The sequence below is a fragment of the Rhincodon typus genome, chromosome 27, assembly GCF_021869965.1.
Source record: "Rhincodon typus isolate 14 chromosome 27, sRhiTyp1.1, whole genome shotgun sequence".
Taxonomy (NCBI): domain Eukaryota; kingdom Metazoa; phylum Chordata; class Chondrichthyes; order Orectolobiformes; family Rhincodontidae; genus Rhincodon; species Rhincodon typus.
This window is the reverse complement of record NC_063358.1, coordinates 25991999-26015705: the sequence shown is the minus strand read 5'-3', so window position 1 is coordinate 26015705 and position 23707 is coordinate 25991999. Positions and strand designations below refer to the sequence as shown.

The 23707-nt window shown below is 42.1% G+C and overlaps 1 protein-coding gene across 1 annotated transcript; it reads right to left on the bottom strand.

Annotated features, from left to right (window-relative positions):
- Positions 1 to 507: 507 nt before the first annotated feature.
- Positions 508 to 15801, bottom strand: LOC109933241 (CD276 antigen-like). The gene is made up of 5 exons (XM_020532211.2): positions 15708 to 15801; positions 13045 to 13117; positions 4914 to 5267; positions 3267 to 3554; positions 508 to 2682 (listed from the first exon to the last, which is right to left on the bottom strand). The coding sequence occupies exons 1-5, from the start codon at positions 15708 to 15710 to the stop codon at positions 2516 to 2518; spliced, it is 885 nt and encodes a 294-aa protein (XP_020387800.1). The 5' UTR covers positions 15711 to 15801; the 3' UTR covers positions 508 to 2515.
- Between the last annotated feature and the right edge of the window lie 7906 nt (positions 15802 to 23707).

Sequence of the window (23707 nt, the reverse complement as noted above, 5' to 3'; positions counted from 1 at the left end):
GGATAATGGGGAAAAAGGAGTATTCAAAACATTAAGTGGTCATAACTGCAGTCAATGTCTGCATCTGGCAGCACTATACCTGATCTGTGAGTAGCCAGAACCTCTGCTGGATATAGAATTGAAAGGTTTTTCCACTCATTTGATTGCTACTTCCTCACTTTGACGATAACAAGAGTTGTTAAAATGTTTGAAGAATTCTTAGATGTTTTCCAATGATCTTGTTCGAATGTATTTAAATCTGCTGGATAATGTAAATTTAATATAAAGATTAGTGAGTTAAGCTTTAACACGAGCAAATATGTCCCTGACAAAAGAAAAGACCATACTGTAGCCTGATTGTAAATGGAAGACAACAATTATTTAGAGAATTTTGTTTGAATAAAAATACTCCATTCTCTTGAAACTTACAAAATTCCACATACTTTGTTAAAAATATAAAATATTTTAAATTGAACTGATGAAAACAATGCATCCAGACTAAACATGAAATAATCCAGTTATCTCTTTTTCAGGCAGTGCTTATTATTTCTGTTAAGAATTGAATTTAAGCCCTCTTTTTGAAGGATCACATTCACAAACTGCCAGATGGAAACGCATCAGATTACAGTAGTGTCCAAATGTCTGTGTCCCACCCGAAATGGGCTTCATTTGGGGTTTACGTCCTGTCTGATATTTGGCTCCAATGAAGTGATTTGAATATAAAATTGTGGGCATGTACATCAGGTGATCAATCTGACCGTGAACCAAACTTACAGGATGCATTAGATTAGAATCAGGTATTTATTGTGAAGAAATTATTAAATATTGAATACAAAACAAGTAAAGGCATATTGCATAAACTCTTGGCCCTAAAAGTCCACATAGGTTCTGCTCAACTTCAATTTGGCAGGAATGTGACAGAACCAGAGAGAACATGACTGAGACCCTGTTTTAAGTAGTAGAAAGATTCTGCTATCTTCTCCTTTTACAGCAAATGTTAATAAGGCTACACTAGGACCAGGGTCTCCCAAAAACAAGGTTTCCAGCTGCACTACTGTTTTTGGTTTCCAACACTGGGTTGAGATGCCAGATGAGGTGAATAATACTTGCCCCTAAATAGGCTTAAGTGGATCACCCCCAGAGGATCCCCAAAAGTTGGACTAATTTTTTTTAAAACTTACTTGATCATCCCCAAATAAGGAGGCCAATGTTAATTGTATATTAATTGTGTTTAATTGTACAAAGCGGGTGGGCCATAACTGGGACTTCACTTGTCCACCTATAAATAGTTGGTGTGGTAGCATAATTAGGGATATGTTCGAAATGTGCATCTCCTTAAAAAAATTACAAAAATTTGTAAACATTAGCTCCAGTTCTATCCTTCACTGCATGGCTTTGTGGAGTAGAACAGCTGCAAGAGTTATGACTAAGGTCTGACAGGCCAGTAGAGAGGGCCTTGGTTACTCACTTGCTATGGCAGATATTGTAGCTGCACTGAAAATGCATCGATAGCAGCACTGGTACTCTCCAGCACAGGCAAACTAGATAACTTCTTGGTGACTTGACAAACACTGGCAGGACCACACAGAAGGCACCAGTGACCCTGATATCTGCACCACTCCTGGATCACAGATGGTGAACTTCTGGGGCCACAGCTTTTGACATTTGTACTCGATGCCTATTTAATTAAGCATCATGTTATTTTCTGGAGCTCAATCTTTCTCCTTCAACTTTAGGGTGGAAAACAACTTTTTCTGCTGGCAACAATGTACATCGAACCCCTTACAGGACTTCATTTGTCTTTGCCTGTCCATCTCTGTTTTCTGTTTGTGTAATTGGAAGATTCTGGCTGTTTGTTTTATGATTAATATATCTGTATTATGAGCTTCACTATGTAAGCCGGAAATGATCAAATTTGAAATAACCTCAGTCATTGAAAAGCTGCAGCTGAAAGTTAAGCTAACCAGAGCTATCTATTTATGCATCATATTCTCACTGCTAGCTGCTCATGAGCTTCAAAACATTATTGTATTTTAATCCATGATTTAGAAGGACATGGGATGGGAAAGCAGAGAACAACTTCTACATAACTCCAGAGATATAAACTGTAGTCATTCATAGAATGAGCACAGACCTTGTGGGTTTAGAAACAGTGTATTTTTTAGTGATCAAAACTTAGTCCTAGCATTACGTGTAGTGCATTAAAGATGCACTGTGGTTACAATAGGTAGAATCTATAGGAGAAACGCTGCTTCTTCAGCTGTGTCTTCAACACCTGGATGAACAAGTAGCTGCAATGGAAGAGCTTTACCTCCAAGTTCGCTTCCAACGTTAATTACAACATATAGCACTGTTTCTTTATTGTTGCTGGCTCAACACCCAGTAACTCCCTTGCTAACAGCACTGTGGAAGTACCTTCACCACACAGGATGGGCTTTCTTCTTGAACTTCTGCTTTCTAACAGTAGAAAATAAGATACTGCCCTTGCCTATCAATGATAATGAACAAAAGTTAACTGTTCCATTCATGGGATCACTCATATAAATGCACACTTTCTTTTTTCTTCAGTTTTCTGTTCTTGAGAATGTTTCCTTTTACAGATTAGCAATACCAGAACAATAATTGCTACAAATATCATTATTGAACAGGAGCTGAGAGCAATCCACGTGTTTTTGTTGGGGTTTTGTTGCTGACTATCTTGTTCTGAAAGTGAAAAACATTAATATTAAATATTTATCCATCAAATTAATTCACTTCTACAAAATATATGCACTGGAGTTTCCTCATCCCCAATGTATGTTCATTTACTTTTGGATTTCTGCTGAAGTCAAGATGGGAAATTAGGAGAATCCATTTTGAAAATTATACACTTGGACTTGAGGCATTATGTTATGCAGCTTCTGTGAATATTTCACAATGATTCATTTTGCATTCAGAGGTAAATGTTACAATGCTCTTTTTTTGCATAGTCTCAGCCATGGGAAATACAGATCAGGAAACCACAGCTGCATTTTTCTATTCAGAAAAATATAACACAAAATATATGTCACAGTTAATGCGATTTTCCATCCATTTAAATTTAGGGATAGGGAGTTGTGGTGAAAGAGCTGTGGTTTCTTATGATTTGTGCTCCTAATGTATAAGCCATTGCTCTGGATGGGAAAGTTGAACCTTATGTGCATTTCTGCAGATAAGTAAAATCTTTGAAACTGATTATGTCTAAAGCACAATTCCTGCAGACTTAACTTAAGTACATGAACTAATAATTGACTTAATTAATAACTTACGGAGTAAGAGGAGGTTGAATTTCCTGGTAACAGTCTGGTTAACAGGGGAGTTCTGAATTTCAACCACATGGCTACAGTTCAACTTTGCGTTATCAACTTTAAGAATACTTTGGAATGAGTAAAGACCGTCTTCACTTTTAACAAATGAAATTTCAGGCTGAAGGAACATATTTTTATCTTCTGCACAATACCAGAAAACAGATGGCTCAGGATAACCTTGAGATTCTAGAATGAAAGTTGAACTGGATGGTTCAAGTTTGATGAGCAGTTGTGGATCCCTGTAGTAAGCTGTGGATTACAAAGATGAATTGCTTGCGTTATTCAGAAGAAACAGAAAGTTGCTTTTGTTGACATTAATGCCATGCAGATGCTTCACAAATTATTTAACGCATAAGCTAAAAACACAACCAGACAAAAAAAATCAGCCACATAACAAAGATAAGCCCTCTCTCTTCACACAACTATAAGTTATAAGTAGTAATACAGTTCTACAGAGTCCACTCCATTTGCCTCATTCTTTGACTGTGACTACCCAACAAATTTCCAAGCCAAGTCAAAATGTTACCTGAATTCTTTGCACTCACCTCTTTATTAGTAAACTTTCGTATTGAACCTTGACAAATATATAAACAGTACAACAACAATTTATCTCTTGTTAGTGGCATCCTCAAAAAAATCTTCAACATAACTATTCCGATTATAAGATCAGCTCACATTTGTCCTGGTGTGCAGTCACTCTACCCTTATTGATAGATTTGAGTAGTTTCTTAAATGAGGCCAGTGAAGTAAAGCTAAGGCCAAATGAAGTACTTTGGAAGGGTGTGATTAGATGTGAGGGTTGTGGAATACAAAGAAATGGTTGAAGCTGATCCTGTGTGTGTTTGAAATGGTGGGAATAGAGAGCCACGTGAGATAATAAGATAAATGGAGTGGCATGTTGGGATCATGTATGTAATGAGAAGTTGTTATACTGTACAGGTGGCTATAGAATCAAACAAGAGAGGGTCAGGTGAGTGAAGCTGGAAATTGAAATTGCTGAGTTAGAAAAGGTAAGAGGATACTGTGGTGAGAAGCTCAGAATGTGGTTATACTGGTCAAAGACTGGCACTTGAGGCAGAAAGCAAGACCACTTGATAAAACTCATACTGCCACCATAGCAGTTTGAGCAGGGCAGGTTAAGTAAAATATAGGCAGCTTAGGAGCCTTCAAAACGGGAAAGGATTTGACACGTGAATCAAACAAAAGACATATGTCCACATATTTGTTTATGAAAAAGCTATGGATGACCAGGGTAGAATTCATGAGTAAATAGACATTCTGGAAAGAAAAGAAACTGTTGCCAAGCTATTTGCAGTCCAGTATCCTCCCTCAACGAAGGATTCACATTCGGTCACAAAAATATGCCTACAGTCTTGATCAACCTTTTGTAATCATCAAACAAACTTCCCGTTTATGTCTGGGTTTTAATTTTCAACATTAACTACATTATGTTTGGCTTATAACAATCTGTTATGTCCATTTTAATTTGTTCAGTTAATTGCAACCCGACTGTTCTCCTCATGAATTTTAAACATATTAAACATGAATTATCACAGAGGAAATTATTTTGTTACAAAACATATTTAGGAACAAATAAAACCTATTTACCTGCAAACTTCAATGAAATTGTCCCTTTGGCACTTCCTAGTATATTGCTGACAAAACACACATACTGTCCAGCATCCTCAGCTCTCACTCCTGTTAGCTTCAATGAAGCATTGCCATGTTTGAATTCCTCTGGAAATAGACTTGTTCTGCCCGAATACTGCTCACTCTGTAGACTGAGTTGGTCTTTGCCATAATAATAACTGTGCACCACGTCATTGCCCTTGGCACGTTGCCAGGTGATGATTATATGGTCCAATGGCAAACCACTATCAATAGTAAAACAGCATCCAAGGACAATACTTTGTTTGTGGATTCCTACCAATGTGGTCTTCGACACAGCAACATCAAATGTACCTGGAAATTGGTAATAAAAAATTAATAATTTTCCAGTCTATTGTTCAACATAACAGTTTTGTTAGAGTACCTGGTCAAATCATAAACCGACCTTCTAAATAGAGTAGAAAACTTCCTCAAGATTACATAACTGGCCCATCAAAATAAAACATGCAGTATATCCAACTCAAGCAAGTAGTGAAGAAGCAAGAAGCAAGACCCTTCTGAGGAAGGGTCACCAGACCCAAAACGTTAACTCTGTTTTCTCCTCCACAGATGCTGCCAGACCTGCTGAGCTTTTTCAGCAACTTTTTTTTTGTTCCTGATTTACAGCATCCACAGTTCTTTTGGTTTTGTTTTCAAGTAGTGTAAGATCTCCTTTGAGAAATAAATTTGTTCTCGTCAGACTTTACATTGACAAGTGACACGAAGCCATCATTTTAAACTTCACAATAAAATAAGTGGGTGGCTTAAACATGGGTTTTTTTTCAAGTCACTTGTGGGACATGGGTGTTGCTGGCTGGCCTGCATTTATTGCCCACCTCTAGTTGCCCTTGATGATGCTGATGGGCTGCCTTCTTGAACTGCTGCAGTCCATGTGTGTAAGTAGATCCACGATGCCTTCAGGGAGGGAATTTCAGGATTTTGACCCAGTGATAGTGAAGGAATGGCAATATATTTCAAAGTCAGGAAGGGGAGCTTGCAGCTGGTGGTGTTCCCACATATCTGTTGTTCTTTCTAGGTAGAAGTGGTTGTGGGTTTGGAACTTGCTGTCTAAGGATCTTTGGTGAATTTCAGCAATGCAACTTGGAGATCGTACACACTGCTGCTGCTTAACATTGGTGGTGGATGGAGTGGGTGCTTGTGGATGTGGAGCCAATCAAGCTGATTGCCTTGTCCTGGATGGTATCAAGCTTCTTGAGTGTTGTTAGAGCTGCACCCATCCAGGCAAGTGGGAGGTATTCCATCACACTCCTGACTTGTGCCTTGTAGATGGTTGATAGCCTTTCAGGTGTCAGGAGGTGAGTTACTCACCACAGTATTCCTAGCCTCTGAACTGCTTTTGTAGCCAATGCATTTATATGGTGAATCCATTTGACTTCCTGGTGAATGGCAACTGCAAGATGCTGATGGTAGGGGTGTTCAGTGATGGTAGCATCATGGGTTGTCAAGGGCAGTGGTCATATTGTCGGTTATTAGAGATGGTCATTGCCTCCCATTTGTCAGCCCAAGTCTCGAAATTGACCAGACCTTGTTCCATTTGAACATGAACTGCTTCGGTATCTAAGGAGTTGTGGCTCCTTAATGTCCAGCGCCAATTGTCAGTGAACATTGATGAAGCAGCTGAAGATGGATGGGCATAGGACCTTACCCAAAGTAATTCCTGCAGAGATATCCTGGAACTGAGATAATTGACCTCCAACAACCACAATCCTCTTCCTCTGTGCCAGGTATGACCCCAATGAGTGGAGAGTTTGCTCCCTGATGCTCGTTGATTCAAGTTTTGCTAGAGTTCCTTGATACTGCACTTGATCAAACACAGCCTTGATGTCAAGGGCTGTCACACTCGCCTCACCTCTGGAATTCAACTCTCTTGTCCATGTTTGAATCATGATGGTAATGAGGTCAGGAGCTGAGTGGCCCTGGCAGAACCCAGAGTAGGCATCAGTGAGCAGGTTATTGCTGAGCAGGTGCTGCTTGATAAAGCTGTTGATGACACTTTCCATCATTTGAATAGATTAATGGGGTGGTAATTGGACATGTTAGATTTGTCCTACTTTTTGTGTATTGGGCAATTTTCCACATTGTCAGGTTCATAAGAACATAAGAACTAGGAGCAGAAGTAGGCCATCCGGCCCCTCGAGCCTGCCCCGCCATTTAATAAGATCATGGCTGATCTTTGAGACTCAGCTCCACTTACCTGCCCGCACACCATAACCCTTAATTCCTTTACTGTTCAAAAATTTATCTAGCCTTGCCTTAAAAACATTCAGCGAGGTAGCTTCAACCACTTCACTGGGCAGGGAATTCCACAGATTCACAACCCTTTGGGTGAAGAAGTTCCTCCTGACCTCAGTCCTACATCTGCTTCCCTTTATTTTGAGGCGATGCCCTCTAGTCCTAGTTTCACCTGCTAGCGGAAACAACCTCCCTGCCTCCACCTTATCTATTCCCTTCATAATCTTATATGTTTCTATAAGATCTCCCCTCATTCTTCTGAATTCCAATGAGTATAAGCCCAGTCTACTCAGTCTCTCCTCATAATCCAACCCTCTCAACTCTGGAATCAACTGAGTGAATCTCCTCTGCATCCCCTCCAGTGCTAATAATACTTCTCAAGTAAGGAGACCAAAACTGCACACGGTACTCCAGGTGTGGCCTCACCAGGACCCTATACAGCTGCAGCATAGCCTCCCTGTTTTTAAACTCCATCCCTCGAGCAATGGCAGACAAAATTCCATTTGCCTTTTTAATCACCTGCTGCACCTGCAATCCTACTTTTAGCGATTCATGCACAAGGACACCCAAGTCCCTCTGCACAGCAGCATGCTGCAATTTTTTACCATTTAAAACATAGTCCATTTTGCTGTTATTCCTACCAAAATGGATGACCTCACACTTATCAACATTGTACTCCATCTGCCAGACCTTTGCCCACTCACTTAGACTATCTATATCCCTCTGCAGACTTTCAGTGTCTTCTGCACATTGCAAGGTAAATGCCAGTGTTGTGACTGTACTGAAGGGGCTTGGCTAAGGGAGCGGCATCTGGAGCACAAGTCTTCAGTACTATTGCTGGAATATTGTCAGGTTCCATAGCCTTTGCAATACCCATTGCCTTCAACTGTTTCTTGATATCATAGGAGTGAATTGAATTGACTAAAGACTGGAACCTGTGTTGCTGGGGACCACTGGAAGAGGCCAAGATGGATCATCCACTTGGCACTTTTGGCTTAAAGCTGTTGTGAATGCTTCAGCCTTGTCCTTTGTGCTGCTGTATTGGGCTTTTCTATCATTGAAGATGGGGATATTTGTGGACCCTACTCCTCCAGACAGTTGTTTAATTGTCGACCACTATTCATGACTGGACGTGGCAGGACTGCAGAGCTTAGATCCGTTAGTTGTGGGATTGTTTAATCATGAGACTGCATATCTTCGCTTATAACTCAGTGCTGTTGTCTTATATCAATCCAAAGCAGTAATAATACGAAAGAGATACATGAAGCATAGAAGAATTAGAGGCTAGCATAGATTTTATAACATTTAGAATTGTTATATACTTCAGGGACGAGCATGATCTTTGGCATTAGCTAACATAAGTTACATTAATTAAACTGGAGTTAACAGTCCTTATTTCCCAGGATAGGTATTAATCCACTTATTTGCTCCAGACATACCTCAATGTTTCAGAAAGCTGGCTGAGTTACATATTCACGAAACCAATGGATAAGTGATGAAACTTTGAATAAATGAGCTTTACCAACTATTAGATTGGTTTGTTCAAGTGCAAATGAAGAGAAATGAGCATTTCAAAAAGAAAAGTGGAAAATAAAAGTGCAAATATTCAGGAACCTTGATCTTTGACTAGAGATAATTGACAACCTATCATGGCAGTGGTGCTAGATGCACAGTCAAGAAGGCACAACAATGCCTCTTCTTCCTCAGGCAGCTCAGGAAATTTGGCGTGTCCATAAGGACCCTCACCAACTTCTACAGATGCACCATTGAAAGCATACTGTCCAGGTACATAACAGCCTGGTATGGCAACTGCTTTGCCCAGGACCGTAAGAAACTACAGAAGGTGGCGTGCGCAGCCCAGACCATCGTGGAAGCCAACCTTCTGTCCATGGAGAACAGTTACTGAGGGCGAACAGTCAGTCCTCTGTAAAGGGCTCACCTTTGTCCCCCTCCACCCACACATCAACGAATACCGGTCACGCTTGGACGTTGAACAGTTTTTCCGCTGCCTCTGCCTCCGCACTTACTTCTTTAACCGTGAGCCTAACCCTTCCTCTACTGACCCCTTCTCCCGCCTCCAACACACCGCCTCCTCTTGGACACCACCCCAAGGCCTCCTACCCTCCCTCGACCTCTTCATCTCCAACTGCCATCAAGACATCAATCGCCTCAACCTCTCCACCCCTCTCACCCACTCCAACCTCTCCCCCGCAGAATGTGCAGCCCTCCGCTCCCTCCGCTCCAATCCCAACCTCACCATAAAACAGGCGGACAAGGGAGGTGCAGTTGTAGTATGGCATACTGACCTCTACATCACCGAGGCCAGGCACCAACTCTCCGACACCTCCTCACATCGCTCCCTTGATCATGACCCCACCCCCGACCCACCAAGCCATCATCTCCCAAACCATCCACAACCTCATCACCCCAAGTGACCTCCCACCCACAGCCTCCAACCTCATCGTTCCCCAACCCCGCACCGCCCGCTTCTATCTCCTTCCCAAAATCCACAAACCTGACTGCCCTGGTCGACCCATTGTCTCCGCCTGCTCCTGCCCCACTGAACTTATCTCCACCTATCTCAACTCCATTTTCTCCCCCTTGGTCCAGGAACTCCCTACCTATGTCCATGACACCACCCACGCCCTCCACCTCCTCCAGAACTTCCAATTCCCCGGTCCCCAACACCTCATCTTTACCATGGACATCCAGTCCCTCTACACCTGCATTCCCCATATAGATGGCCTAAAGACGCTCCACTTCTTCCTGTCCCGCAGGCCCGACCAGTCCCCATCCACTGGCACCCTCATCCGCTTAGCCGAACTCATCCTCACCCTCAACAACTTCTCTTTCAATTCCTCCCACTTCCTACAAAGGGCATGGCCATGGGTACCCACATGTGCCCAAGCTATGCCTGCCTCTTTGTAGGTTACGTGGAACAATCCCTCTTCCATACCTACACTGGCCCTAAACCCCACCTCTTCCTCCGTTACATTGATGACTGTATCGGCACCGCCTCGTGCTCCCACAAGGAGCTCGAACAGTTCATCCACTTCACCAACACCTTCCACCCCAACCTTAAGTTCACCTGGACCATCTCTAATACCTCCCTCTCCTTCCTGGACCTCTCTGTCTCCATCTCTGGCAACCACCTAGAAACCGATATCCGTTTCAAGCTCACCGACTCCCACAGCTACCTAGAATACACCTCCTCCCACCCACCTTCCTGCAAAAATGCCATCGCCTATTCCCAATTCCTTCGCCTCCACTGCATCTGCTCCCAGGATGAGGCATTCCACTCCCGTACATCTCAGATGTCCTCGTTTTTCAAGGACCGCAACAGACCCCCCCCTGCAGTGGTCCAGAACGCCCTCAACCATGTCTCCCGCATTTCCCGCAACTCATCCCTCACACCCCCTCCCCGCAATAACAGAAAACAGAATCTCCCTCGTCCTCACGTACCACCCCACCAACCTCCGGATCCAACGCATCATCCTCCGACACTTCCACCATCTGCAATCCGACCCCACCACCAAAGACATCTTTCCCTCCCCACCCTTATCTGCTTTCCGGAGGGACCACTCTCTCCGTGAATCCCTTGTCCGCTCCACACTCCCCTCCAGCCCCACCACACTTGGCACTTTTCCCTGCAACCGCAGGAAGTGCTACACCCGCCCCTACACCTCCCCCTTCACCCCCATCCCAGGCCCCAAGAAGACTTTCCACATCAAGCAGATGTTCACCTGCACATCTGCTAATGTGGTATACTGCATCCGCTGTTCCCGTTGTGGCCTCTTCTACATCGGGGAAACCAAGCGGAGGCTTGGAAACCACTTTGCAGAACACCTACATTCGGTTTGCACTAAACAACTGCACCTCCCAGTCGCAAACCATTTCAGCTCCCCCTCCCATTCCTCAGACGACATGTCCATCCTGGGCCTCCTGCAGTGCCACAACGATGCTACCCGAAGGTTGCAGGAACAGCAACTCATATTCTGCTTGGGAACCCTGCAGCCCAATGGTATCAATGTGGACTTCACAAGCTTCAAAATCTCCCCTCCCACTACTACATCCCACAACCAGCCCAGCTCGTCCCCGCCTCCCTAACCTGTCCTTCCTCCCACCTCAAGCCCCACCCCCAACTCCTACCTACTAACCTCATCCCGTCTCCTGACCTGTCCGTCTTCCCTGGACTGCCCTATCTCCTCCCTAACTCCCCACCTACACTCCCCTTTACTGGCTCCATCCCCGCCTCTTTGACCTGTCTGTTTCCTCTCCACCTATCTTCTCCTCTATCCATCTTCTATCCGCCTCCCCCTCTCTCCCTATTTATTTCAGAACCCCCTTCCCCTCCCCCATTTCTGAAGAAGCGTCTAGGCCCGAAACGTCAGCCTTCCTGCTCCTCTGATGTTGCTTGGCCTGCTGTGTTCATCCAGCTCTACACCTTGTTATCTCTTCTGTCCATGGACTCCATTTACACAGCTCGCAGAAAGGCTGCCAACATTATCAAAGACCCATCACACCCCAGTAATGATCTCCTACAACCTCTTCTGTCAGGCAGAAGATACAGAAGCCTGAACACACACACCAAGAGGTTCAGGAATAGCTTCTTCCCAGCTGTTATCAGACTGAATGGACTCTAGCCTCAAATAATGCTGATCTTGCTAACATTGATCTCGCCTTGCACACGCCCTGTGCAATGTAACCTGTATACCTCTGTCTAAGTCTTTTTGATCTGTACATCCATTGCTTACTATAATCTACATGTACTGCTCTTAAACAAAGTTTTTCACTGTATTTTGGTACACCTGACAATAAATAAATCAATCAATTAGTAGATTGAAATTTTAGAGTTGCTCATTCTGGTACATTTATAAAATATCTTGCATTATAACTGGATGTCCCGAAGTGAAGTGATTGTTACCATGTAGGAAAGGCAGCAGCCATCTGAGTGCATAAATGTTCCAAAAGCAGCAACTTAATGATTGGTATTCTTTTTTTCTGATGTTGGTTAATTGATGGCCAAAGTAAAATATGTCAGGATTGAGTCCAATAAAAAATGATATGCAGTCAGAGGAGAAAATACATGAAACACTGCAAACCCAAGATAGCTAATGTGCTATTAACGAAACTAATCTGTAACTAAATTGTTGAAAAAGCAACACTTTAATACAACATTCAGGAATGGAAAGATTGCACAGTTTTCACATCTTTTTTTCTCTGGAAAGCCAATATATGCTATAGTGATCAATTGAAGGATATTGAAGTTAGTGATATCAGTGCGAATTCATCAACATTTTTACAATAACTGTAGCTTTTGATCACTTCTGAACATTTCCATTGTTATCCAAAGTTCAATATCTTGAACTTCAAATGCAGTGGTTTCTAGCTTTACTTTTGAAGATACAGCTTCATATTGATAGTTCTTCTAACAGATTTGATATGTTCTCTTTTGCCCTTCCAAACATTTTCTTTTAAAAAAGTACAAGCAAACGTTCACAGAAGTTACAGGCACAAAATACGGTCATAGAATCAGTACAGTATGGAAGCAGGCTATTTGGTCTATTGAGTCCACACCAACCCTCTGAAGAGCATCCCACCCTGTCCTATCCCTGTAACCCTGCATTTTCCCATGGCCAATCCACCCAACCTATACCTCCCTGAACTATGGGAGGAAACTGGAGCACCCAGATGAAACTATAGACGTGGAGAGAATGCGCAAACTTCACACAGGCAGTTACTCAAGGCTAGAATTGAACCTCGATCTCTGCTGCTGAGGCACCAATGCTAACTCCTGAGCCACCGTGCTGCCTACTATGAAGTGTCAGATGAGACTTACCTGAAAGTAAGACCTGTGCAGACATAATTTGCATATAAAGCAAATAGTTCATTCTTTCCTTCAGGTCAGAGCTCTAGAAAGTGAATAAATGTGGAACTGGTTAGTGATAATAAAATACAAATATTTTGAATGGTCACTTTCTCGTCTCGTGCCATCACTGTAAATAGATTTTTGCTCACTGTTCAGTTATTTACAAAATCAGAGGTTTATCAGGCTTATCATATTAAAGGATGAACTCTATGGATGAGCTCAAATGTAGGTACAATATCACACTGAGCCATAAGGGATTGTTTTCTCACTTTGCACATATAACTTTAATATTTCACAGGAGCAACAAAAATAATAAATTAAGATGTAGGTCACTGAGGAGCAAGGCATCCAGTCCTAATGCAAAACGTAAAAGCTTTCTCATGTGACAGCCAGTCACCTCATGTAAAGAATGTGTTTTTGTTTGGTGTGAGTGAGAAGAATTAATTTTGCCATTGTACGTAAGTTCACCATCATTATAGAGACTAAAAGGGAGAGGGCCGCCTTGCTCCTGGGCTCCCCTTTATAATGGATATAATTCAATTGAATTTCATGTCAAAAATTTATAGTTGAAAGTGATATAACTGAAACAAGAATTAAAACTTTGTCGATTCACTAATTTTGCACTTATGGTAGTACTTGTTGATGCTGCAGTTATTGTGGGTGTTGTGAAGGTTGGATATTAGGACAGTACAGGCAAGCTCTCCATTACAGCTACTTAATAAACAAACTGCTCACTTTCAAACAGGAATTATAGTTGACAAACTAAAGAGAATGGGAGATCCTTGGAAAACGTTCACCTCCTAAAGGCCTACAGCATGTCAATCAGTTTGCCTTCTGATGGGGTCCCCAGTTAAAGGAACCTATAAAATGAACATCTGCAGGACATTCTGCAAACCTGGTCTTTTCGGATACCTAACCTGATAACAACACCCTCTCATTCCCAATATGGAACTCAACTTTATGTTAAAATTTATAGCATTGGATCAGAAATCTACATTTGAATTTAGAATTACACTTAATATGTTTTGTTACAAAGTTGAGTTAAACCTTTCCTAGGATTTGACATTTATCAAATCATCAGTCTATCCTCCTGACTTGAGGTTTATGAGTTGTTAATTAAATGGCTGCCTGCATGATATGCCTGATTATGTTTATCTATGCATGATCTCATCCTAGTAACACCGATAGTAACTGCAATAAGAATAAATATTATCTTGGTTATAAGGTTAGCAAATTGGCAAACTTTTGATTTTTGCCTCTTTCATTCATGCCAAATTGTAACTTGAACTTACTTATCTTGAGATAACATGCTTTTAAATTAAGAGGATGAAGAAAATTAACCATTCATTTTGTCAATTACTACAGTTGTCTGTGAGAATGTTGGAGAGAATAAAATAATAAATTGGGTTTGGGTCACATAGGTTTGTATCCCCCACCTCTTCTCACAATGAGAACATGCAAACCAATGAACTGGGACCAGAAATAGGCAGTTTGACCCATCAAGCCTGCTCTATACGTTTCAAATTCCACATTTCCATTTACTTCTGATTCTTTTGCCTGTCTAGAATGGGGGATGGCTGGAGGAGTAACGCCCCTTTTTCCGCTCAGACAGATTACAGTCTTCTGGACTTAACATTGAGTTCAACATAAGATGACAAACTCTGTCCTCCGCTTTGATAACTGCCCTCCTACCACCATTGCCCTGTCCCCCCAATCCATGTTCTTCATTACAAAACCAACCACATGGACTCTAAAGCCATAGAAATGAGTTGTCTCATGTAGCAGCCTCCAGGCTGCTAAAACACTGATAGATCGCTAACTTGGCCAAACAGCAAGGGGAGAGAGAGAGAGAGAGAGGGATAGAGAGAGATAGGGGTGTGGCGGAAGAGAGAAAGCAGCTTCACAGTCCAAGAGACACGGAATGGCTGCGCAAATCTACAAGAGACTCCAGAAGTATTGTAAATTTAAGGGGCTGAATAGGATTAGGATTAGAGATAGTTTTTACTACAAAACAATACTATCCCAATTTAGTTTCTAATGAAGTCGGAACAATTTTGCATTCGTATCGGTTTGGATTCGTACTAATTTGATCGCTTCGGTATTGTGGCAAATGCATTCATAACATTCTGGTTGGAGTTGTCTAATTTGTTTTAAGGGCGATCTAAACAGCACTCGTGCTACTTTCATGGAAGAGTTTACAACAAAGATATACCAACACGCAAAAACACACAAACCTCACACAGCACATAACTACAAACCTATCATGTACACATACCAAACTAAATACAAAAAAACATGACATGTAACACATATCACCAACACATTATAGAAACACAACTGCATGCGTACAACATATATATACTAAACACGTTCCATACATGGAATCTTAAACACTTATTGTGAACACATCAACACACACAGCAAAACATCATACCACATTACACAAGAGCCAACACACACACCATTCAACAAACATCATAGACACACTAACATACCATTTAAAAACCATATTACTAATGAAACATTACTTATAACACTAGAAAGCATTTCTGGGAAAACATATCTTTTTAAAAAACATTAAAACAGATACTGTAGTCTGAAATATGGAATTATGATCAAAAGGAAACACTTACCATTTTATATTTTCCCCCAGCTCATTTGTGATTCCACCTTTCCTTTGCTGTGTACTGACTGATTTCCTGAAGTCATGCTGCATTATAATCTGCTGTATCATAGCAATAAAAAATAAACTGCTCAGCTGACATTCCAGTGACTCACTGATCAGGATGATGAAAGGCTGGTTGACAATTAAATTTATGTCTGCAATACACCTACTGTATTGTATGTGTGGTGTTTAATAAGCTTTTGTTTTTCACATTCTGCCTGTTGAGTTCAAAGTGTTTTCCTTAAGATTCTTTCTTTACTGTGTAGTAGAAACACATCTGCCTAAACTCTGGTAGAGATTCTGCAGATCTCAATATTTAATTATATGACACTAAAGTTATCATTATATCATCATCAAGTTCAAGAAAGCAACTTGCCCGGGTGGAGTCCCTGACCTTGCACATCTGTTTTTCAAGCACTGTCTGGAAGTATTTCAAAGCCTCCTTCAATTCCTAACTGCAAATATCCCCAGTTGTGCTTGATCAGAACTTAACCCATTATTGTGCGCAGACTTTCAGGGAATAAAGCGATTTTTCTGGTGTTTGAATTGTAATTTTTTGAGCATTTAAAAATAAACCCATGCCAAGACCTGCTATTTATATTATGTTTCTTTGTCTGCAATTTTCCTTCCAAATTGATGGTTTAAAAAAAAGGAAATGATTTGGTGAGTTGATCATGGTGAAATGCTTGCCCCATTCCCTCAGCACCTTACCAATGAAGATCTGGGTGAGAAGATCCATTGGGGACTTTCTTCAACCACAACCATTAAAGATTCTTGTATAGCCAATCAATGGATCCTGGTTACCTGCTGTCCTGGGGGTCAGAAAGTTGACTAATTTCTTGACTATGTTCACATTAGAGTGTCATTGTAAGTTAGGTTAGGGTATCATCAGTTTTTTTTTAAAAATTAGGAATGCCTATACAATGGATTTTCAAGTTCACTTCTTGTTCATGACAAAATTATGCATTTGATTTCTTTTTATCACACAAATCATTACTCGTCAAATTTTACAACACTAAATGTTCTTCAAGACAATCAAATGTATGATTGCCGATTTATGGAGCAATGTAAATAAGAGTGAAGCCAAATAACAAAATCTGTGATCACATATTATGCTTCATGAGGTAGACAATTACTTCAAAACAATAGGTATCATGATTTGAAAACACATATTTTCCTAATATTCATGCCAGTTGATATTGCAAATGTTTCTGTTTCCACAGGTTTTACTTTCCTTCTATTTAAAATCAGTTACTATTTTTCTCTGAAAAATGTCCACAGTCTGCTCCATCTCCAATCATCCTTTCCTCCAAAAAGTCATTGAATACGTGGTGCATCCTAAATGTCTACCTTTGCTGAAATCTCTTTTATTGGTTTTCATTCCACTCTTGTTAACAGTCATAGAGCATCTCTTATGAACATACTTCAGGGAAGAAAATGTGCCATCCTCAACCAGACTGGCCTACATGTGACTTCAGACACACAGCAATGTCTGGTTGATTCTGGATAATTAGGAATAGACAATAAATGCTGGCCTAGCCCATGAATGAATTAAAAAAAACAAATGTTTGGTAATACAGAAAACTTGAGTATTGATGAAAAAAGTCACATTTTATTGAAGCTTTTGTCTTGAACTCATCAGGACAATTTACAGGAATAACAGTGGTTGGCAAGTGAAATTTGATTGGTAGAAGTACTAGTATGGAGAATGCAGAAGTTAATAATTGACTGACTGTTAGTTTCCTTTATGTCTTTTAGATTTCAAACCAGGCAGGTTGACTCTGTGGTCAGGCAATGCCCTGAGAAATGACCACATGCGATTGGATATATCTCCTGTTTTGTTGAGTTGAAACAGGCATGATGCACGCAAATGTTTGTCTTGTCTGAACAAGTGTGCCACACTGCGAGCCTGACTGATGATGCAAAATTCTTTGTCAGTGTAATTCTTCGCACACTCAGGATTGTCCAGAAAATGTCCATTTGCAGAATCACATCTAATGCTGGACACTATGTTGTGAGTTTTGCAAGTGTGGCTGTTTGAGTCTGGTCAGTACCCTGTTTACTATAACCAGATCCTCCAGTCTTTGAGAGGTGTGGCTTAATACCTACGTCCCACCAGCCCTGAATTCATACACTATATGAATCATTGGTGTGATATGAAAAAAATTAATTAACAATGGCCCAGATATTCCCATGACCAGAGAAACAGATACTGGAGTTGCACATCAGCACCATTTGGAATTCCAGATGCAGCAGAGCTGGTGGGAATTGCCTGGGAAATCCTCCCACAATCCAAAGATGTGCAGGGTAGGTGGATTGGCCATGCTAAATTGCCCATAGTGCCCAGGGATATTTAGGTTAGGTGGGTTAGACATGGGGAAATCAGGGGTAGGGGAATGGGTCTGGGTGGGATGCTTTTCGGAGGGGCAGTGTGGACTTGTTGGGCCAAATGGCCTGTTTCCACACTGTAGGGATTCTGTGATTCTATGATGAGTAATTCTCCTACACCTGGAAATCACTGGAAGAGTTCATTACATAATTTGGAGTGGCTCAACTCTGTTAAGCTAATAGTTATACAGGAAAGTTAGAGGACTAAAAGCTTACATTAATACTTGGGTAGCTATTAAACTGAGTCTCTGACTTACTATTTACTCGTCCTCCCCAACCACAACCCAATACATTTACCCTGCATGGACTCTTGACAACCATTCCTTGGCTCTACCAGAAACCCTACTCACCCAACATTATCCTTCTCCTCACCTGGGACCAGATACCCTGCCACTGGCCCGAAAGCCCCTTCCCAGACCCAACATCAATGACACCCTACCAGCCTGAGCAATCCATGCCCCACTCAGGGACCCAATACCACTCTGACACACACCAACCTGACAACACCCACCCTAATCCAACTTACCCACCCTGCCTCCATTGGACCCAACACCTTGATATCACCCTGACCCCCAGATTCAACAGCACCCATGCCACTGGACCAAACAGACCCACTCCCCACCCCTAGACCTGTCAGCCTCCACACCCACTGGACCCAAACCTACACTCCACCCCCATAAGTCCCACACTTGCCCACCATCCTCGCCAACTCCACTCGACCCAACACCCCACCATCCTCACTGCCAGATCCAGCATTCCCTCCCACCACCCCTGACAACTCCTTGAGCAACATGTCTCTGCCATGCCACCGGATCCAACATGACCAGCCGTCACCCTCACCTACCCTAAGCACTCTATCACTTACCTCTCATTCTGCCCACCTGGCACCCTAACCCCTGAACCACTTTTGGTCTTTCTGGAAGCAGAATCTTTGAATATTTTTAAGGCAGAGGTAGATAGATTTTTGATAAGCAAGGCAGGAATGGGGTGTAATCTGATCAGCCATGATCTTACTGAATAGCCAAGCAAGTTCAAGGGCCAAGGGATAGCCTAGGCCTGCACCTAATTCCTACGTCCTTACGTTATCCAAACGTTATCAATTATTCGTTTCCCACCTCACATCTTAATTGTGGAATTCATGCTTGGACCCCCTCTCCTTCATCTACATACTGTCCTTTCTTTTCAGCTGCAGATGTAGCATTATCTGTTGAATGTTGGTTAATGTTACACATACATTCTGATCTCTCTCAACATCCCCACTGCCACTGTCCTGTCAAATCGTTTTGTGACACAATCCTCAATTTTCTCCATCCAAACATCAACAAGATTAGAGCCATCATCTTTGATCCTTGCCACTTATTCTGTACCTTCATCGGTGACTCCATGGTGGAGGTAAGCAGTGTGTCCTTCCTGCGGCTGAATGCTGGTCAGTCATTTGTAAGAGATGACATTAGTAAGAGCATTGGGCAGCATAGCATTAAATCAATGCTACATGCTATGTGATTTAATGATCTGCCCCACCCTGCACAGGTCCAATGGAACCTCGCCTTGCATGAACTAATGTCTCTCGCGCACACACACACACAGAATCTCTGCTACTGTACCCACCTCCGACCAAGGCTCACGGTCTACCACTCTCACTATTGCCTGCAGCATTTTTCCTCACTCACCCTCACTGTGCTCAACCCCCAAAACCACTAACCCTGCATACTTTCTGTGCCACCTCTCACTCATTTAGAACATCTTCGTAATTGCCTTTGTCTCATTCCAGGAGAAAAAACAGCCCAGTATTAGGCAGAAAGAAGTTGGTACGGCTGCTTGACATTTGGCTCTTCACCACTGATGTGGACAGCATCTAAATTCTGACCACCTTGTGTGACTGACTGACCATTTCCAGACCTCCGGACTGGTTTTGGAGATTGCCTCGACTTACTGCGCTGGAACCTCCTGAGGCTTGGCTTGACTTGACCGGGCACGGTTGAGAACCATAGTAAGCTTCTTCGCTTTGTGTCTGCACTAACTACCAAGGCAATACCGCAGTGCTGTGAGCCTGGTATCTGCCTGAGGAGCTTTAGCTCAAAAAAGCAAGACAGGGATGCTGAAAGCATCCACGTAGGCTCAATGTGAGTGAGCGCTGATACAGCAACTCTGGTCCACTTCATGAGCTTCGTACGTAACCCGAGTACACAAATCCTTTACAGCCTCAATACAGTGATAGATTCTGGTGCAGCACTGAAGTGGATTAGAGATGTGCCATGATGGTTCTTAGCATGGATATGGAGTGTGGGTGACTGGTGCCTATGCAGCATGGCCTGCAACATTAGTGCCAGATGTTCAGCATGGAGGTTTTTTAGAACTGGCAACAAGCTGAAGTCGCAAGGAATCCACTCTGATTTCCATGTTGGGAATTCTCAACATCTAGTTTGTTTGGAGCATTTGGTGAGATAAGCTGAATATTAATGAGGTGACTTGTGACATTACTAAAGCATTTAACAAGCAATAATCCCCTTTAATTGGCAACTCACCACTGCCTAGCAGGAAGCATGCCTTGCCATTCAGATACATAAAAGATGTAATAAGTTTCTCTCGACATGAAGGTAGGCCTCACCAGTCGGCATTCTCAATTCTACCACAAATCTCATCATCGCCTTAATCCGTCCAACATACAGTGGCGGTGTTCAGAAATAGATGAGATTGTTTTGTCTTGTGTTTTAACTGAGTTTTAATCTTTGAAACTGAGTTCTATATTTAAATAGCTTGGTTAGTTTTATTTTTTTTATTGTGAAGTAAACTTCTATTTTATTGTTAAATAAAATCCGCAGCCTGTGTGCCTGTATTTCAGAGAATGATTACCCATTTAGAAAAGAAGAAATATATATGTTTCTGTCAAGCCTGGCTTTGTTCTGGGATCAGACTTGTCCTGTAGTAGCATCAGCTGAGACCATAACAAGAGGCTTTTTTTCGACAGAGTTTCTGGTTCTATTGCATTGTTTTCTTTGTGATGGTTGCTGTAAGCAGGTCACGCCCATTACGATCAGCGATCTGCATCTTTTACATTTGTAGAGTGCATGAACTAGGCATGAACTCAATTCTGGAGTGATTGCGGCAACCTAGGTCAGATTTGCACTATATCTTCAGGCCTTTAACATTAAATATTAAAAATGAACCGAGGCATAAGCAAGCGTATTTATTTCCAAAATCTCAAACATTTATAAAACAAAACAAGGTAGATTTCACGGTAAAGCATTGATAACTGAATGTTCGTTAGAGCTGTCACCAATCCTTTGTAATGAGTTTAAAATTCTCTTAATCATTCAGCGTAAAAGAAAACCTGTCTCTTAAAAATGAAAACAAGCCTAATATCCAGTGCCATAATTATTAGTAAATCCACCCATTTGACCTGGCAATTTTCTGGGAGTTCTCCCATTATAACATTGGGAGGGTTCTGATGGCCTATTGCTTAAAAAAAGAGAACAATCTGGAATAATCAAGGTTCCACCTGCAGTTTTATTTAAGGAATTCTGCCAGTTTCTAACTGAAATACTGCAGGAGACCAGGAGACTCCACATGGGATTTCAGTGCTGTTATCTTATGCATCTCCCTTTCTAGGGATACGACTTATGAAATACGTAAAATAAACAGACCCATGAAGCAAAACTTTTCGAATAAGTACAGCCAGATCTTCCAGTCTCCAGATAGGTATAATCTGAAATATATGCATTGGTCTCATGACTGCACTGACTACACAGGAATAAAAAAACGGAAGTTGAAACTTCCGATAGTCAATTACCTTGGGTCTGGAGCCAACCAAGTTAAAGTCAGAAGCTTCAAAGGATTTCTACCTTGGTTACCTGGGTAGTTAGCCAGAAAAAGTTAGAGATTAAAACTTCCTTTAATCCTAGCTAGCTACGAACCTGACCTCCCAAACATTCACAATGACAGCCCCCATTCCCCACTGACACCCAACAGCTCTGCACACCCCACCCTACCCCTCCAGATTAGGCCAAAGCTAAAAATGTGCCCTTCCACCCACCACCCCCACATCACCTCTGGACTGCATTCTTCATGTTGTCGGCTGGATTTAATTCAATAAGGAGCCACCCCCTCCCTCCAAAACTGCTGTCCCAACTCTGCCCACACACCCCAACACCAATTCAGATCCAAACCTGATCTAGACAGTCCCCATTACCTCCCAGAACTTGACCCACTGCACCCTACACACCTGAGCATTAACCAATTTACCCATCTGGCATCCTAATACCCCATGATTGGCTGCCCAAATCCTTATCCACTTGGTACTGCATCCATTTGGCACTCTATCCCCCGCCCCTACCTCCCACTTCCATCTATCTTGCACTGTTCTTCCTCCACTGCTTCCTGGCACACTTATCATCCCTGAGCAAATGTAAAGGGCCTTTAGGAGGTTTAGATTTTAGAATACAGCAATTGGTGTCAAAGTGTGGGCTCTCGTGTGGAATAGACAGCTTCAGCTGGGAAAACTCCTGACCCAAATGTTTCTTCAGACACCTCCTCCAAAAGGTAAGCATGTGTCTTTTCTTTAGATCTGATCCAAGAGGATCTGTGTCATTGTGAATAAGATTCAACAAGATCTATTATATCTGCATAGACTCTGCACTTTATCTTCTTAATTTATTTGAAGGAGAAAAGCAGCCAAATTTTAAAGCAATCAAACGTAAAGATAAGATTCAAAAAGGCCCAAGGGTGTGAGACCACTCAACATCTATCTCCTGCCCCAGCCCTGTAAAGTTCTAGATGGATCCGGTGGGCACAATTAGGTGGTGGGAAGGCCACCTATAGGACGTTATGGCCACCCTCTCCCTCAAACCAACCATTGGGGCAACATCAATAAGGTCCCCCTATGTCTTCAGCTGCATCAGCCATAATGTCTGGAATTCCCTCTCTAAATACCTCCAGTTCTCCTTCCACGTTAAATACCGTTCTTCAAATCCATTTATTCAATGATGAAGCTTTAGGTCACCCCTGCTAGTACAGTATCATCTTGTTTGACTCAACATTCTGTCTGTGATTAGGTTTGTGTAAAGTGCCTAAGGGTGTTTTCCACTTCAAAGACACAGTGCAAATTCAATCTATCGTTGAAGAACACTTCCTAATTTTAAGGACAGTGCACAGCTGCCTTTGAATTTAGTAGTTGCAACTAAATTGAACAGACTTGTCCCACTGTGTGTATAATACAAAAAAACACAATGCAAATGTGATCTTATGGTAAAACACCACATGTTAATTTAAACCTAAATTCAAGAAGCAGGTATAGTAGGAACTGCAGATGCTGGAGAATCTGAGACAACAAGGTGCAGGGCTGGATGAACACAGCAGGCCAAGCAGCATCATAGGAGCAGAGAGGCTGACGTTTCGGGCCTAGACCCTTCATCAGAAAAGGGGGAGGGGAAGGGGGTTCTGAAATAAATAGGGAGAGAGTGGGAGGCGGATAGAAGATGGATAGAGGAGAGGATAGGTGGAGAGGAAACAAACAGGTCGAAGAGGCGGGGATGGAGCCAGTAAAGGTGAGTGTAGGTGGGGAGTTAGGGAGGGGATAGGTCA

Excerpts from the sequence above, each read along its gene's own strand:
- LOC109933241 (XM_020532211.2), bottom strand. Across the intron at positions 5,268-13,044 it reads TGCACAGGTCTTACTTTCAG|GTACATTTGATGTTGCTGTG; the intron begins GTAAGTCTCATC and ends ACCAATTTCCAG. Across the intron at positions 3,555-4,913 it reads AATTTCATTGAAGTTTGCAG|CTTACTACAGGGATCCACAA; the intron begins GTAAATAGGTTT and ends TGTAATCCACAG.